The 19,137-nt window shown below is 33.9% G+C and overlaps 1 protein-coding gene across 4 annotated transcripts in view; it reads right to left on the bottom strand.

Annotated features, from left to right (window-relative positions):
- STK3 (serine/threonine kinase 3) overlaps window positions 1-19,137 on the bottom strand; it is a 511,742-nt gene that overhangs the window by 108,795 nt on the left and 383,810 nt on the right. For all 4 annotated transcript variants that reach the window (XM_074200516.1, XM_074200514.1, XM_074200515.1 and 1 more), the window contains 2 exons: window positions 14,577-14,769; window positions 9-184 (listed from right to left, as the gene is read on the bottom strand). In XM_074200516.1, coding sequence (XP_074056617.1) covers window positions 9-184; window positions 14,577-14,769 — 369 coding nt within the window. The remainder of the gene's footprint in view (window positions 1-8; window positions 185-14,576; window positions 14,770-19,137) is intronic.

The raw sequence follows: 19,137 nt of genomic DNA on the forward strand, positions 1-19,137 counted from the left end.
GTACTTACGAAATCAAAATCTCCATCTTGAGGAACTTTCCAGTTGTCAGGGAAAACATTTTTTGACATTGGGAATGGCTCATGCATGTTCTGATTACAGTTTTCATGACCCTTATTTTTGAAATCTTGTTTGTCAAAATAATCCATGAAAGATGGTCGTTGCACTTGTGATGAGGCTGTATTTCCTTAGTGAAAAAGAAAATAAGGAAGGTATAAGTATTAGTATTAAAAACAAAATATATGTATATTTTACTTTTTGCTTTATAAAACATTTTCCTCATTATATCACTGTATTATTATTGCTATACTACTGTTAAGAAAAGTGAGGCTGTGATAAGTCATATTTTGGTGAATTCATCTACTATTCTGGTTTGCGAGTGGCAGAATCAATATTTGAGTCTAAGATCTATTAACTATGCAGAAGCTGCTATCTTTAACAAGGAAACAAAACAAAATAAAATATTTTACAAATAAAGTAAAATTATGATTTGTCTGAGTCTTACATTTAGATGCTTAACTCAAAAACTTAAGAGAAAATACAGAATCTTAGAACTAAAATGAAACTCAAATGTCATCTATTCAAAGATTGATATCTACTCTCCAGCATCTAGTTTTGAATTGTCCAGAAATAAATCAATAATTACTTTACTCAATCTAAAACAGAAAAAACACTAACTAAAATTCAATTAGTGTTATGGAAAAGAGTTCTAAAATTATATAACATTTTAAACTGTGAAAATATTTCAAAGGGTAAGAAGTATTCATTTTTATTACTGCATTTTTTTAAAATTAAAAAAGCTGTTTTGAATACTTTGGAAATGAGTCAACACAAAGCTGAAAATACTAAAAACTTATGTAAATTATTTGTAAATTCTAGGCAATTTTATTACCAACATAAATGCACACATAAATACATACAAATACATATTACATTTTTTACTAAACATGATAGTTTCAAAATGTTACCAGAATTTCCTAAAAGTTCTGAATGCCCTCAAAGTCTTGAGTTCTATGTAATTTAAGTTATATGGACTAGATAATGATAAACATACAATGAACAATTGTTTAATTTACTCCAACTCCTGAGTGGAGAAAAATAAGTAATCGTAATGGCAATAAAATGATCATTTAAAATCTAATTCAAAAGATGAATCAGAAGTATAATTTTTTATCTATGAATACCAAGACAAAAGTTAATCAGTCAATACAATGCCCTGGCTTGTCAAATATGGAAATTTCAGAACTGAATTTTAGGAAGTTCACTTTTGACAGCTGAGTGTCTGAACATATCAGAACTCTAGTGGTTCCCTGTGGTCTCCAGGATGAAATCTAAAATCCCCTGTTATCATTTAAAGCCTTTCATAATCTGGTCACTTCCTACCCTTCTAGCTCCTTGGCATATCTTTCTCTCCTCCACATATTCTGCAATCCATTGACAATGGCATTCTTGCTACTCTTTGCAAGAAAAAAAAACAAACTCACCCCCTTTTATCCATATTTATTAACTGTCTCCCTTGCTTGGCATTCTTTACTCCTCATTTCGCTACCTGACTTCCCTGACTTCCTTCAAGTCTCAGCTAAAAATTCCATCTTCCATCTTTTTTCAAGAAGTTTTTCCTTCATGCTGGTGATTTCCTGCTGAGATTATCTCCAATTTATTATATATATATATATATATATATATATATATATTCATATATATGTATATATATATAATGTACTGTCTGTACAAACTTGTTTGCATATTGTCTTCCTTCCTTCCTCTCCCCATTAGATTATGAGCTCCTTGATGTTAAGGATTATTATGGGGGGGGGTTGCTTGTTTTTTGCTTCTCCACCTCTTAGCTCAATCTTTGGTTTCTTTGTTAAAGACAGCAACTTGTGTTATCTTTTAACTGTGTACAGACTGAAGATTATTTATGTGCCTTGAAAACTATTCATACTGTTCAGCTGGCCTGCCAATCAGATAGACTGTCAGTAGTTTTCATTCATCATTACCAGTATGCTCTTTGTAGCTGTGCATTACATAGTTGATGGTTATTGATTTCCTATCAACTAACATTCTGGGTTCTTTCTGATTTTGACAAGGCAAGGTATTGTATTCACTGATTAACTTTTGTCTTGGTATTCATAGACAAAAAAATTATACTTTTGATTCATCTTTTAAATTAGATTTTAAATGATCATTTTGTTGCCATTATGATTACTTATGTTTCTCTACTCAGGAGTTTGAGTAAATTAAACAATTGTTCACTGTGTGTTTATCATTATCTGATCCATGTAATTTAAGTTACACTGAACTCAAGACTTTGAAGGGCATTCAGAACTTTTAAGAAATTCTGGTAACATTTTGAAACTAACATGGTTAGTAAAAATAAATAACATATACACATGTATATATGTGTATATATTTATGTTGGTAAAATTGCCTAGAATTTACAGGTAATTTACATCAATTTTTAGTACTTTCAGCTTTGTGTTGATTCATTTCCAATTATTCAAAGGTGTTATAAAGGTCTTTAAGCTATAAAACTTATTTTTAAAACATGCAGTATACATATAAGACAACCACAAAAATATATAGAAGTACTAACTGCTGGGATCAAGGAAGACCTCATAAAACAAGTAGTGCTTAAATTGAGCTTTGAAAGAAATGAAATATCGATTCTAGAAGGCAGAGGTAAGAAGGGTTATAATAAGCATGACAGAGAGCCCATGCTAAACCATGGAAATAAGAGAATAGTATGTCATCCATGTGTAAAGAATAGTAAGGAGGTTAAGAATGGTGGGAAATTACATAGAAAATGACAATAAATTCTGAAGGAGTCAACAAGCATTATTTAACTATTAATCTATTTTATATGAATTATCTGCTCAACAATCAACTTATTTGTACATAGTTGTTGGAAAATTGTCATTCACATTAGACTGTGAGTTCCTCAAGGGCAGGACGATTGTCTTTTGCCTTTGTATCCCAAGTATTCAGAATAGGGTCTGGTACACAGTAGGCACTTAATATTTACTGACTGACTGATTAATCAATGAAACGAATACTAGAAAAATTAAAACACATTCATAGTGACAATATTACTAAAATTAAACTATAAAATGTGAAGAAATTGCAATTAAACAAAAGGACAATCCATAAATTTTTCTTGGAGCAGTAGATAAAGAATTTGTAGTCATGAACTAATATCATCTTAGGCTTAGTATCATCATTACCAAAACTAGATGAAGGAAATAGAGACATCTAACATGAAGAAGATTTCAGGTGGAGATAAGAGATCCATTTTCAAGTATTTAAAAGACTTGATGAAAGGGTTTACTTGTAATTTGCCTTGGTTCTGTATTAATGAATAGAACTAAAAGTAATAGGCAGAAGTTTTAGAGGTAAATTTGGCTTTATATAAAGAAAAACTTCCAACAATTGGAGCTGTTCAAAAATAGAACAAGCAGATTCAGGAGGAACTAGACTCTTCATCATTGGGAGATATAGCAAAAGTTTTTCAAGGATTCTGGTTCAGGTTTAGGTTGTATTTTATTCAGATAAAGAAGAGTAGATATTTCAAGTTTCTTCCTATTTTAATATTCTGTGATTCTGTAAGCTATTTCATTATACAACCCATGGCAGTTTATGGTACATTGTCATCTTGTCCCTCAAAGCTCATGCAAAGCAATAGACTACCAGGAAGAATTGCAACTTCTGTGTTTATATACATTGATAAAGAATGAAGAAGAAATAAATAATATGTGCTCTTTATATTTGTACCTTTCATCTAGTTTGTGGGAGTATGTGTCCTATGTATGTAGAGGAAGAGAAAGAAGAATATTCTTTTTTTTTTTATGTTTTTGCAAGGCAAATGGGGCTAAGTGGTTTGCCCAAGGCCACACAGCTAGGTAACTATTAAGTGTCTGAGGTTGGATTTGAACTCAAGTACTCCTGACTCCAGGGCTGGGGCTCTATCCACTGTGCCACCTAGCCGCCCCAAGAATATTCTTCTAAGACTTTTCTTAGTATCCTCTTTATTAACCTTTAATTGAATTAATTTTATTTGTTAGCTGACTAAAGAAAAAGGAAACACTTTAGTAAGGGTTATAAGCTATGGTTTTCAAAGGATATGGAAAACCAGAGGGTCAACCATGAACTATTAGAGATCTTTATTTTTGTTTTTTGCAAGGCAATGGGGTTAAGTGACTTGCCCAAGCTAGGTAATTATTAAGTATCTGAGGCTGGATTTGAACTCAAGTCCTAACTCCAGGGCCAGTGCTTTATCTACTGAGCCATCTCGCTGCCTCTATTAGAGATCTTCTGAGGCTTTACGGGAAAGAAAGGGTATTCCATGTGCCATTAAGAGTAATGTTCTCAGGGGGCGGCTAGGTGGCATAGTGGGTAAAGCACCGGCCTTGGAGTCAGGAGTACCTGGGTTCAAATGCAGCCTCAGACACTTAATAATTACCTAGCTGTGTGGCCTTAGGCAAGCCACTTAACCCCATTTGCCTTGCAAAAACCTAAAAAGAGTAATGTTCTCTGAGACTATTAAAAGTTTTTGGATCTACATTAGGTGGCACCACATGACTATTCCTTTCTAGCTCTGACAGGTTTTTAATAGTACTTTTATCTTCTCTAATGGTTGTCATTTCTGATTTAATGTTTATTTTATATATCTGATTGAGGTCTTAAGCACACTGCTCTATTCCTGTGAGTAAAACTATAGGTTTTCTATTAGTGCTCTGGGGTCATATAAAATAGAGACAAATATTAGGGCAACTGTTCTACTATAAAAATTCAAGTCTAGTCAAAGAATCATATAATTTTAGATATTTCTCGAGGCAAGTAATGTCTGTTTACTTGTAATGTAATGTAAAGTCTTGAAGACTCAGATACACAAAGCAAAAGTATAATTGAATGCTTAAGGGAGTATAAGATTCCTTCTCATTAAGGGTCTTCAAGAAGAGTGTGAGTAATGATATACTGAATCTGGTTACTTGCAATGTATAGTCATATTTTGAATGGCTAAAGTTGTCAGAAGTTTGTTATCTAAGAAAGAGTAGTTTTACTAGACAATATAAGTCATTTGTAATTCTTTTCATGTTTATATTTCATTTTGTACTTTTTGTCATCTGAATATAAACTTGTCTTCTTTCTCAAATTAAACTGGACATTCCCTAAAGGCAGGGTCTAGTTATTCTCTGAAAATGGTATGCACAGATTCATACAGAATTTTAGAGTTCTATTCTATTAATTTAGAGTTCTATTCTATTAATTACTATTAATTACTATTACTATTAATTCTATTCAGATAAAGAAGAGTAGATATTTCAAGTTTCTTCCTATTTTAATATTCTGTGATTCTGTAAGCTATTTCATTATACAACCCATGACAGTTTATGGTACGTTGTCATTAATTACTATTAATTACTATTACTATTAATTGCTATCAAATTAAAACCAAACTGAAAAATAATCTTTAGTGTAACAAAATTCAGTATATCATTACTCACACTCTTCTTGAAGACCCTTAATGAGAAGGAATCTTATACTCCCTTAAGCATTCAATTATACTTTTGCTTTGTGTATCTGAGTCTTCAAGCCTTTCTTATTCCATAAGAAATACTGCATGCAGTCAAGGTGCATTGTTCGATGGGTAGGATAGGGAAATTGTCAATTTAGAAAGCTGACCCAAGAGGGCTACAGATAATAAAGGGAAATGAGGACACTCTGCTCTAATTCCAATCCCAGTCAAAGTGTAGGACTCTGTCCCATCCATACTATTCTACTTCCAGAATTAATAGAAAGATTTTCTTGACATCATAAATTTGCCCACTTTGAAACTACCAATCAGTGGATTCTTCTGATTTTTGCCTCTTGTTTGTAGTTTTAAATATGACAAATCTAATCCCTCTTACACATGATTACCTTTCAAATATTTGAAGACAGTGATAGTCTCCCTGAGTCTTCTCTACTCCCTTTAGCTGAATCTCATGGTATGAATTCCAAGCTCTTCATCATCCCTGTTGCCCTCTTCTGGATGCTATCTTATTGATACCCTTCTTAAATTGCAATGACTAGAACTAAACACATGCTCCAAATATGCTATGGCCCTCAGGGCACAGTACTAGCCAAAATGATAGGACTTTCCTGGAAGGTCTCTCTTAATGCTGTCCAAAACTGCATTAATAGTTTTATCTGCTATCCTATATTGATGACTCATATTGGGATTGTAGTTCAATTCAACTCCAAACATCTGCCAGATCAACTTTTATTTTTATTTTTATGAGCATGAGTCTTTATATTTATTTAGCACTAGGCTCAATAGGCTACAAGATTTGTTGGGCAAATTTGTTAGGCAAATCACCTAACCTGTTCCCTCATATCTTAATCTGTAAAATGAGTTTAACAGTTATACTTAACTTCTCAGGGTTGTTGAGATGAAAAAAAATGAGATTTTTTTTCATACCATCCCTTTGAAATTTTTTAATTGTGAAATAAATTTTTTAAAGTCAGGTATAAGGGTTCCTTCTATTTTTCTCCCTTCCTTGCTTCCAGTGAGAGCTGCTAGCAATTAAACTAGTTTCAAATCAACATAATTATGTTGTATTGTCTAATCCTCATTTTTTTCCCCTCTAAGGATAGAATGAAAGACTTTATCAAGCACTTTCATAAAATCAAGACAAACTATAGCTATGTATGGCATTCCTTTGAGCTTTCAGTTTAGTAATCAAGTCAAAAAAGAATATAAAATTTAAGGGAACATGACACACTCATAATGGTTCTTTATAATCAATTTTTTTCTGAAATGCTCATTAACCATAACTTGTTTTAATAACCTGTTCTAGAATTTTATAGGAACTGAAGTCAAATTCACTGACTTATATTTTGTTTTCTCCTTTCTGAAAATCAATTTCATATAGCATCAAAAAAGGACAGGAATATCAAGGAGAATAATTTTTTTTTAAGTGAGGTGAAAGGAGGCTTAGTAGTACCAGATCTGAAACTCTAGTTTCTCATTATAGTAGTTAAAAAATAGATTGATGAGTAGAATACAGTAGGATGCAATATTTATCATTTAGAAAGTGCTTTAAGTTCACCAAGTGCGTTACAAATATTATCTCATTTTTTTCTTACAAAGAAACCTGGAGAGGTAAGTACAACTGTTAAGCACATATTACACATTAGGATATGAGGAAACAGGTTAGATGATTTATCAGGGTCTAAATAAGTATCTTGAGGCTTGATTTCAACTCAGGTCTTCCTGTCTCCAGGACCAATAATCTATCCACTAAGTCAGGAAACAAAATTTGATGAGCTTAGTGCTCAATAAATATAAAGACTCCTGCTCCTAGAAGAATTATTTGATAAAAAAAAATTGAGAAAATTGGATGTGGCAGCATAGAAGAAATTATATTTCAATTAATACCTTATACCTTATATTAAGATAAAGCTGCAAATAGATAAATGGTTACACCACAAACATATTAAAAGAGAATTGGGAAAAGTTGCCTATCAGATCTATGGATAGAATAAAAGTTTATGAATGAACAAGGGATAGGGTGAGCCATAGAAGACAAGAATGGATAATTATAAAAAAGTTTTACATAAATAAGGCCAATAAAGTTAAGATTAAAAGGGAAACAACTTAAAGAATAAGAATAATTTTCAAACTGATAAATAGTAAAAAAAAGGTAAATTGCCTAGCAATAACAATAACAACTAGTATTTATGTAGTACTTTCCATTTGTCAGAATACTTCACAATTATACCATTTCCAAATGTTGGAAGAAATGTGGGAAAACAGACATCTAGATGCATAGGTAGTGGGCCTATGGATAGGTACAATCATTCTGGAAAGCAATTTGGTATTCTGTATAAAAATGTACTGCTAAAGAGTGCACATGTCCTTTGAAATAAAGGAAGAAATACTTCTTCATTTCTCCAAGTTCTTTTAAGTATTATTGACATTTAAATCTGCCTGCCTCTATATCCTCAGCAACATCTAATTACTTTTGTGACATGGGGATCTCAGCCTTGCCATCTAACCCCCATTGCAACATTCTTAGGACTTCTTCCCCTTTACATTTTTCCTGTGACTTGAGTGGGATAAAGTTTGAGAATTCTTCAGTAAAATATTATAGATTGAATTTGGTTAACTATGTGCCACTCCTCCCTTTACAAAGCAAACTTCTGGGATATTGTTGAAGAGTTAACTGACCTCCTTATCTGTGGATGTCCAGAGAATCATTCAATTCCTAGGGCTAAAGAGATAATCTGGTTTCTCTTTGAATTCTATGCTCTTTTCCATAGATTAGCTTGCCTGTCTAGATTGTAAAACTACATTCCCCATTAAGGAGGGTGGGTCAGTGGGGGGGCAGGAATCTAGTTAGGATAAATGTGATTCTTGGGCCTTTTTCTTTTGCCTCAATCTCTCTAATTGATTGTGGCCCATTTCGAGAAACAAATAAAGCCTTCTCTTCATATCTTGAGAGATCTCCGAAATTTATTTAAGTGGCATTTGTCCCACACAGACTGAACTTTCTTCTATGTTATTGTCTCCCTCAATAATGAGAGCTTCATGAAAGCTCTTGCTCCTTTTTGTATTAAAACAGTGGCACAGAGTGAGGGTTTAACATTTTCTCATTCATTCATTCATAATGTTCTATGAACAAATGAGTCCATATGATATATCACAGATCTCTAATTCCCCACTAAGAGTTGCTCAAAATTAGGAGGTAGCCAAATTACATCTTTTTTGTTAAGTTATAGAAGCCTGTAGTTTTTATCACCACTTCAGCTAGGAAGTATATGAACAGTTGGCATTCTATGAGATACCATTCAATCATGGAATGAGTCAAGGAAATTTTGAATGACTTGATTTCAGTGTCACTAGGAAGGGTCCTACTGATTTAACAAAATCTAAAATCCTAGCACTGGCTTTATTTATTTGGCTTTGTCATTCTATAAGAATGCAAAGGTCCTTGAAGCATTAAGCCTTAGCAAATCATTATTTAGTTCTTTCCTTAGAGAAGCTATTTGAAGGGAATGAATGTGATGACAATAAGAGAATACTGAAGCAGAAGTAGAGAAGAGTTCCACAAAGTGGAACCACACACAGAGAGAAAGAAATCAAAGACAAATTTCCCTATTTCCTTTTTTGCCCAGGGCTACTTGTGATTATAAGAAACAGGTAGATGTACCTGGACTTTTCTAGTCCTCATTTTCTCCAGAATCTCATCCTTCTGCAAGATGAAACCTATGTGGAAACTCTCAACAAGCTGCAGGACTTCCTCATGTCCCTGAATCCAGGTAACTTCTTCCTCTCTTCCCCTTTGTAGCTTCTTTTTCAGTGCTGCCCTTCCTATCAAATTGTGAATCCCTTGAGGGCTGGGCCCATTTTATGCCTTTATTTATATCCCTAGGGTTTAACACAGTACTTGGTCCTAATTAACTGTTTATTGACTGGTCAGGGCATAGGAACAGGGTCTGGAGTTGTCTTTTCAATGATAGATGGAACTCCTAGTTAAGGAAACACTAACAATTAAGATTGGCACCTTTTCTGGAATTTAAGATTTTAAAGGAGTTGCACAGAGAACTGTGCATTAAGAGACAGGTTTGTAAAGTGAAATGATGGCAAGGGAGGATTTGAGTGTACATTTCCATTGCTCCTGTCAATCCCTGGAAAATTCTGGGATCCCCTACCCTGTTCTAATTGGCAATTTCTAATCATCCCCTATTCCCACAGTAAACTCCCAGGATTCTCTGCTGTGATCAATAGTTTTTAATTGCCCCCAAACATTGACTGAGATAAATTTAAGGTTACTTCTTGCAGTTTGACTATTCTGATAACCACCTACAAGTAACCCCGGCTTGTGGTACAGTCGGTTACTTGTCTCTATGGGCTAGAAATGGCCTAAACTGATCCTCTGGTTTTTCTATTTAAGTGCTATCATCTTGCAATAAATTACTTGTGGCTGCTATTCTATCTACCCACACTTCATATATAATCTCTTTGTATTTCCCCTCACTGAATTTCCCCGTCTCAGTAAGACAATGAATTCTTCTTAATTGTAATTCTTTGACCCTGAATAAATGCCTTACTTTATTTATTAATAACTTTTTTCATCTGATTATTAAATAAGCTTGACACTCCTAGGTTAATTTTCTATGTATTAAGCCATTCTGACTTTTAAGCGGATTCAAATAATTTCCCAGACACTATCATTTTATTATAAAATGGTTAAAAGAAGAGAAAACTTTTAAAAAACAATACAATCAATTAGAAATGACTGGTCTCAAGGCAGATGATTATCAAGGCAGCTCAGAGGATAGAGTGCTGTGTTTTATATATATATATATATATATATATATACATATATATATATATATATGTATGTATGAATATACAGATACATGTTTGTGTATTTGTTGAGCTAAATCAAGTCAGCATATCATAGGGTCACTAATTACGGGATGGGAAGACTTTATAAGTCAACTTGTACAACCCCCAAATATAAAATTTTAGGCCCTGTACAGTTCAAGAGATTACATATTATTACTTCCATGACATTTAGCAGCAGAGTATCAAACAGAAAATACTCTGAGGACAGATCTGGCCTATATATCTTTTGCTTTTACCTCTGCCTTGAGCTACTTATCCAATTCCAAGTATTTCTAGGTATAACATTTCGCCCTCTATATCAGAGTAATACTATGAAAATAAGAATAGCATGTGAATGAATATATATATATAACTTATGTATACAAACAAAAGTACATTGTTGCTTTAAGCTCTTTGAAAATACTTTTGTCAGTAATATTTCATATATCTTAAATTTGCTTCTAATGTCTCCTCAAAATGTAATCCAAAACACTGAAAAACTCTTAAGTAGTGGGTCTTGATTCTGGTCCAATGCTTTTCAAAAAACCTAACCATAATATAATTTCACCAATGATCTCATACTATAAACCCAATATCATTTCTGCAATGTATTGATGTTCATTTTGTACTCCCTCCTGTATCTTTATTAATCATAAAATGTGCTCAATATAAATTTTATTTCAGCTCCCATTAAAACAAATTGCAATGGGCTCAGTTTTCTCATTTTTGGTTTAAAGGAATTCATTGTTTTGCCTGACAATTTTCCATGCTCCATGGGAAGACAGACAAGACAATTTGTTATGTCCAGAATTAACTGGGAATTCTCTTCATAGTTTATGAGTACTGTACCTAAAGATTATATATATTTAGGTTTTTGCAAGGCAAATGGGGTTTAAGTGGCTTGCCCAAGGCCACACAGCTAGGTCATTATTAAGTGTCTGAGATCAGATTTGAACCCAGGTACTCCTGTCTCCAAGGCTGGTGCTTTATCCACTACGCCACCTAGCCGCCCCTATGTATTTATTTATACCATTTTCAGAGTAATAGAGCAACACAACAGATTGTATGATATTTATAAAAGAAAAAAAACCAGGGAGAAATAAGGAGAGAGGTTGGAGGAGCGAAGTGGCGCTGGACTAATTTAGTCTTTTTTTTTTTAAGGATGGGCAATAACTGATTTTGTGTATCTGACACAAGAAAAGCCTTAGTATTTTAAAATCTTTTATTTTGCAAGAAGTTGATGGGGAATAGAGAAAATGTGAATGTATAAAAGGGAACTGATCAGACAGTACCTGCCACTGTCCTTCTAAGAATGCTAAATAAGAAAAGAATCTTCAGGGACATTTGCATACTTGACAGATATCCACTGAGAAACAACTTGGGGGTGGGGGGATGCAGTGAGGGAGAGATGAGTAAGATTTATGATGACTCATAAAGAAGAAAAAGTACAAACAGGGCTCCATACTTTTTGCTACTTTTCTACTGTTTGAAATACCACAGAAAATAGGAGGGATAAAACAAAATTAGAAAAGAGCAAAAGTTCCTAATTTCTTAAGAGGGAAAAAAGAGAACTGTATTTTAAAATCATAAGTCCATAAGTCAGACATGAATTTCTGGGAAACTTCTAGAACAGATGATTAAAAAGAATTGACAAACCTCTAGCTTGGGAAAATTACAAAAAGTCAGTATGACTTTATCAAGTTCAGGTTAAGACTTTTTAGTCACACTTTCTTCTTTACAAGATTAATAAACTTTGCTTTCCTAGATTTTAGCAAAGATTTGATAGAGATAAAAAGAAATAGATTACAGAATATTAAAATAAGAAAAATTCAGAACTGGTTTGTTTAAATGACTGGACTCCTAGAGTTATGTACCCCAGTATCTATGCTTGGTCCTGCATTTTGATCAATGATTAGGAGTAAATCATAGTTATATGCAGTCTTACACTAGAGTATTAAAAAACCCAACCTTACAAGGAAAATATGACTGTGAACAAAGACATAGGATGACCAGTAAGCATGGACAGAATGATCAAGCAAGTTTCTATTTTTTAATTTTAAGAATGAGGAGGGCATGGATAGTTTTAGTGGACTAAAAGCAGTCAGAAAACCAACACAATCTTTGTTGCATAGCTTTCAGTACTATGAAAATGATTAAATCCTTTTTTTCTTTTGTCATACTTCATTTATATTTGGTTTTAAAGATAGGATGGTTAGAGATCTTGAGTTCATTTCATGTGAGGAAGAATTGGAGGGACTGAGTATGTGTAAGTAGAAGAAAATAATACAAAGAAAGATATGCTAGTCATCTTCAGATATTTGAAAAGATTAGACTTGTTCTATTTGGGACCAGGGGCAAAACAGGAGCAATATGTGGAAGTTGTAAAGAGACAAATTCAGACTTTTGATGTTATAAAAAATATTCTAGTAATCAAATGTGCTCAATAGTGGAATAGGCCACAAATGGTAGGGTCATTAAATTCAAGCTTAGTCTGTACCCTTTTGTTGGATATTAGGGATTTCTTTCATGCATGGGTTGTACTAGGTGGCTACTGAGATGACTTCCAACTAAAATTTTGCAACTCTGTGATTCTTCCCCTTCCTAGTTCACAGTTTACAGCTAGTTCCCTCTTGTTTCTGAAAGTTACTGAGGTATTCTGCATTCAATAATAAAACTTTAAAATTCAAGAATATAAGGTGAATCAAAGTTTCTTGCTGAACAGGAGAACAGGTGCGTCAAGTGAGCTGATAAAAGGATAATGAGAGCAGAGAATCAGTTAAGATTGTTGCTCCATGAAAGGCAGTAAATAAAAGCCAAAGGAAGAGGGCTATGCCCTTGAATAGATAGTCAGATAATGAAAAATAGCCAGAGATTAGACTGGCAGCAAGAGATTTGTCTCTTAATTGCCTGTGAAGAGGGTCAGTGACTCTGTATAGCCTTTAGTAGAAAGACTTGAATGTGAAGTGTTCAAAGAGCAGCCCAGTAGTCATTATCTGTTTCCTAATAGAAAGAAAAGCAGAGAAGAGACATGAGGCTGTCTACAGATATTAGAAGGTAGCAGTTATGTGGGAAATCTCAACTATGTATGTACATGGTGGGGGGGGAGAAATTTTTGTTTTAAATTCCCTGTCTGATAAAACAATCAACTATAACATTTATATGTAATTCATTTTCTCCCCCTTCTTTGCTCTCTTTTTCCTCCTTCCCTCTCTCCTCCATGTCCAGTCTTTTATAATTCCAGATATAGCAGTATTGTACTTTATATGGCTGAAATGAAGACACTAGATGGCAATTCAGTAAATTTTATGGAGCAATGCACATTAGCCTTTTTATTCCTCATAAAGGTGGCTAGAATATTTCACTGTAATCAAATTACAGACTAAATCTTTCTTTGCAGCTAAGCTTTTAATCAGCTTTAGTAAATATCTTTCCAAAATCTATGAAGCTAGAATATGAAACTACATGGTCTATTACTAAAACAGAAAATTATTTTATAAAATGTAATTTTAATGAAAAGAATTGCTTGCTTTGGGGATGAGAATTTGTTATATGTTAAAAGAGAGAAACTTTATGCCCCTAAAGTTAATTTAATTGAGTATTTAGCCATTTTTAAAAGACATATCTGTCTGTGTGTGTGTGTGTGTGTGTGTACTACTTGTTATATCTGTACTAGCAAAAATGCCACAGGACTAAGGAATAAGAGTCAGAACAAAATGGAGATTTTATTTCACAAAAAGTTCTTTTTGGGCCACTTGAGTTCTTCTCCGTATATGTCCTTCCTTCTGTTGCTGCTATCTTTCTCCAGTTGCCTCTGCCTTCTTCTTTTTCTTTATTTCTCAGAATTTTATGTATTATATTCTTAATTTTAAAAAGCTGTCAAATGTAACATTTAACAATTTCTCTTAAAAATCCTAAAAATTAACATTGATTTGTCCAGTTGCTCTTTATAAGAAGAAGAATACGAAGGAAAATATCAAAGTCTCCTGCCCTTCTTTTCCCTGATTGTTTTATATTGTGACTCATTAAATTGTAGTAGTCTATTTAACTTTATAGCATACTTGATTCTTGTGTTTGTTTTGGATCATAAAGAGCAATTTTTGGTACATCTTTCCCTAAAATTGCATGACACTCAATTAATATGGTAATTTCTATAACAAAATGCTCTTCAGGATAAGAAAAATTAAAAGGGAGGGGTAGGACATACTTTTCATAGTTCCATCTACTTCTTCTTCATCTTCGCTGTTTATGACCATCGTTCCCAAGTCAGATTCTAACATGGTGCTATTATGTTCAATCATAGTCTGAGCTCCTTCACTCATTGTGCTGACAGCCCTCATGGTGCTCACACTTTCCAAACCAGTCTTCACCATGGTATGGGAATCCAACTCATCTTCATCCTGCAAATAAACAATGAGAATCCAAACTTTATATCTATATCCAGAACACTGAGAAGGATGTCATTACTAAGAGTTATGGATTTTCTATTAAGTGTATTCTATTAGAATAACATTATTAAAAAGATAAAAATGAGGGTGTGCAAAGATGATGGAATAAAGGCAGGGCATCCTGAACCTATCCCCTTGAAATAGTAATGAAATAGAATTAAGTAATGACTCCAAACAAATTCTAGAGTGATATTACCCACAAAAGGAAGGAGTAAAATAATTTTCCAGCCCAAACCAAATTGGAAGAATGCCTAGGAAAGGTCTGTGGAGGCTCAAATGACCCCAGCAATCCGGAAACAAAAACTGCATGACTGGGTCAGTGGCAGCGGTGATAGTTTCCAGATCTCTCAGTCTGGAGATTGCCAAAGACAACTTGGAAGGTCAGCAGGAAAAATCTGTCACACCAAAGAGAGTGGAGTTCAGGACAGGCCTGACCCCAGAAGGCCAGGAGCAGCCCTCGTGAGCCACTGAATCAGTGGAGAAGGAGCTGAGCAGGAATGAGCTCTCAGTCCACAGCCAGGAAGGGGGTCCAAAGCAGATTAGGTGAAGGGTCTCTCCTTTGCTATCACTGAAGCAATACTCTATTACTTTGCCCATACTCAGCTCTGGGTCGCAGTTCTAGGAGGAGAAGCAGTAGCACAACTGAGTTTGCTGTCCCAGGGAAGCAGGACCCTTCTCACAATTTGGGAGCATTAAAGAGAGCTTGTGGTCACCCACAAGTCAGGACAGGCCAGGAGAGTTGTAAAAATCTCACCTTAGATCATACCACCTTGGAAGAACTGAAAACTTGCAGGTCCCTAGGAGTATCTCTGGGGGGTGGGGAAAGTTGCACAAAACCCCTGAGGCTTGGGACAGTGTACCCTCCACCCTGAGAGCAGAGCTATAACTTAAGGAAGAGTCAAAATCAAATCATAGGCTGGGAACTTGAAGAAACCAAAGAAGAAAAAAATCTAATCAAAGAAAATCACTATGGTGATAAGGACAATCAAAACAGATACTCACAAGATAACAAAGTCAAAATTCCTACACCCAAAGTCTCCAATCACAGTATAAATTGGCCTCAGGCCTTGGGAAAGCTCAAAAACAATTTTGAAAATAAAGAAAGGAAGAAAAATTGGGAAGAGAAATTGGAGTAATGTGGGAAAATCATGAAAAATGAGTCAAAAACTTGGCGAGACAAAAAAAATGCTGAAGAAAATATCAGCTTAAAAATTAGAAATGAGTCCAATGGAAAGGTACAAAAAGTCAATGAGGAGAAGAAAGACTTAAAAAGAAGAATTGGTCAAATGGAAAATGAAGTACAAAAACTTCCTGGGGAAAATAATTCCTTAAACTATAGAATGGAGGCAAAGGGAAGCAGATGACTTTTTGAGAAATCAAACAATATAACAAAACCAAAAGAACAAAAAAAATTGAAGACAATGTGAATGATCTCACTGAAAAAAAAATAACTGACTTGGATAATAGCTCCAGGAGAGAGAATTTAAAAATTACTGGACTACTTGAAAGCCATGATCAAAAAAAAAGCCTAGACATCATTTTTAAAGAAATTATTAAGGAAAACTGTCCTGATCTTTTGGAACCAGAAAGTAAAATCTGATTTAAAGAATCCAGTTATCTCTTCCTAAAAGAAATCCCCAAATGAAAATTCCTAGGAATATTATAGCGAAATTCCAAAGCTCCTAGGTCAAGGAGAAAATACAATTCAAGCCAAAGTCAGCATATTACAAAACTTAACAGCTTCCATATTAACAGATCATAGGGCTTGGAATATGATACACTGGAAGGTAAAAGATTCTTGGATTATAAGCAAGAATCAACTACCCAGCGAGATTGAGCATATTCTTTCAGGGGGGAAAGATGGGCATTCAATATATTGGGGGACTTTTCAAACTTTCCTAATGAAAAGACCAGAGATGAACAGAAAATCTGATATTCAAACATGAGAGTCAAATAAAGCATAAAAAGGTAAACAAGAAAGGGAAATCATAAGGGACTTAATGTTATTGAACTCTTTATATTCCTGCATGGGAAGATGATATTGATAACTAACATAAACTTTCTCATATATTAAGTCAGAGTATCATATATAGATATGATACAGGTAGGAATTGAATAGAAAGGGATAATATAATAAAAATATGGAATTAAGGGGTGAGAGAGGACTATACTGAGGGAAAGGATGAGGTAGAATGGGTTAAATTATTTCACATATAAGGAGGAAGAAAAAAAAGTTTTGCAAAGGAATGGAAGAAAGGAGAGCCTGGGGGGCATGAGCAAGCCTTACTCTCATCACATTTGGTTCAGAAAGGGAATAACATATACGTACTCAATTGAATATAAGAAACTAGCTTACCCTACAAGAAAGTAGGAGAAGGGGATAAGAGAAAGGAGTGGGTAATAGAAGGGAAGGCCAATTCTGGAACCAAAACACTTTTGAGAAGGGCCAGGGTGAAAGGAAAGAGCACAAGAGCACAGGAGATAGAGAGAATGGAATAAATGAGAATGGGTGGGTGGGGGAACAGAATGGAAGGAAAAACAGCAAGAGTAACTGTGGGGGGAAAATAGAGAAACAAGTTTCTCTGATAAAGGTTTCATTTCTCAAACGTCAAATTTATAAAAAAAAAAGAGCCATTCCCTAATTTATAAATCATCAAAAGATATGAACAGTTTTCATCTGAGTGATATATGGTCATATTAAAAATGTTTTAACTCAATATTGATTAGAGAAATGCAAATTAGAACAACTCTGAGGAACTTACTTATACCTGTTATATATTGGCTAATATAACAGAAAGGGAAAATGACAAAAGGGGATGTAGGGAAAATGAAACATTAATGCACTTTGGGAGGAGCTGCAAAATGGTTCAAGCATTCTATGGATCTTTGCCCAAAGGGCTATGAAAGCAAGCAAACCCTTTGTCCTAGCAATGCCAGTACTAGGTCTGTATTGCTTTAGAGATGGAAAAGGACCTATATGTATAAGGATATTTATAGCAACTCTTTTCTTGTGGCAAGGAATTGGAAATTAAAGGGATGCCCATCAATTGGGAAATGGCTAAACAAATTGTGGTATGTTATTAAGGAGAAATACTATTTGGCTATAAGAAATGATGAACAGGATGCTCTCAGTACAACCTGGAAAGATTTATATTAACAGATGCAATGTGAAGTGTACTATATTCAAACTCAAAGCAATTCAGTAAGATGATCAGCTGTGAATGACTTCACTTTTCTGACTGAGCAGTGCTGTGACTCAAGACAACTCTGAAGGACTTAAAATGTATAATGCTATGCATCCCCAGAAAGAGAACTGATAATGTCTGAACTAAACTATACTTCTTTAAAAATTTATTTTTCTTTTTTTCTTAGGGGGAGGTATCTATGTTTTTTTTCTCAACATGACTATTATGGAAATGTTTTGCATGACTACATTTTTTTTAAATTTATATCAAATTACTTGTTTTCTTAAGGAGAGAGGACAGAGTGGGAAGGGGAGAGACTTCAGAACTCAAAGTTTTCAAAATGAGTGTAAAAATGTGTTTTTGCTTGTAACTAAGAAAAATAAAACTAAATTGGAAAAAGCATAAATTGGGAAGAGAAATGAAAATCACGAGGGAAAATCATGAAAAATGAGTCAATAGCTTGGTGAAGGTGACACAAAAAGTACCAAAGAAAATAACATCATAAAAAAACAAGGCCAAATGGTAAAAGAGGTACCAAAAAAAGTCAACAATGAGAAAAATGTCTTACAAATAGAAATGGAATAAAAATGAGGTACAAACACAACCTGAAAAGATTAACTGCTTAAAAATTAGGATTGAGCAAATGGAAGCTAATAACTTTAAAAGAAATCAAGAAACAATAACACAAAACCAAAAGAAGAAAAAAAAATTGAAGACAGTGTGAATTATCTTACTGGAAAACAACTGACTTGGAAAAGTGATCTAGGAGAGATGATTTAAAACTTGTTGGATTACCTAGAAACCATGATCAGAAGAAGAGCCTAGACATCATCTTTCAAGAAATTATCTAGGAAAAATGCTCTGATTTTCTAGAACCACAGGACAAAATAGAAATTTATAGACTCCATCAATCATCTCCTAAAAGAAATCCTTAAATGAAAAACTTTCAGGAATATTGTAGTCTAATTCCAAAACTCTTAGGTCAAGGAGAAAACACTGCAAGCTGTTAGAAAGACACAATTGTGGATGTGCTAAAAGAAATCATGAGGGACAGGATTTCAGAAAAGCCTGGAAAGACTTGCAGGAATTGATTCTGAATGAAATGAGCAGAACCAGAAGAACATTGTACATATTA

This window comes from Macrotis lagotis, chromosome X (genome assembly GCF_037893015.1).
Source record: "Macrotis lagotis isolate mMagLag1 chromosome X, bilby.v1.9.chrom.fasta, whole genome shotgun sequence".
In the NCBI taxonomy this organism is placed as follows: domain Eukaryota; kingdom Metazoa; phylum Chordata; class Mammalia; order Peramelemorphia; family Peramelidae; genus Macrotis; species Macrotis lagotis.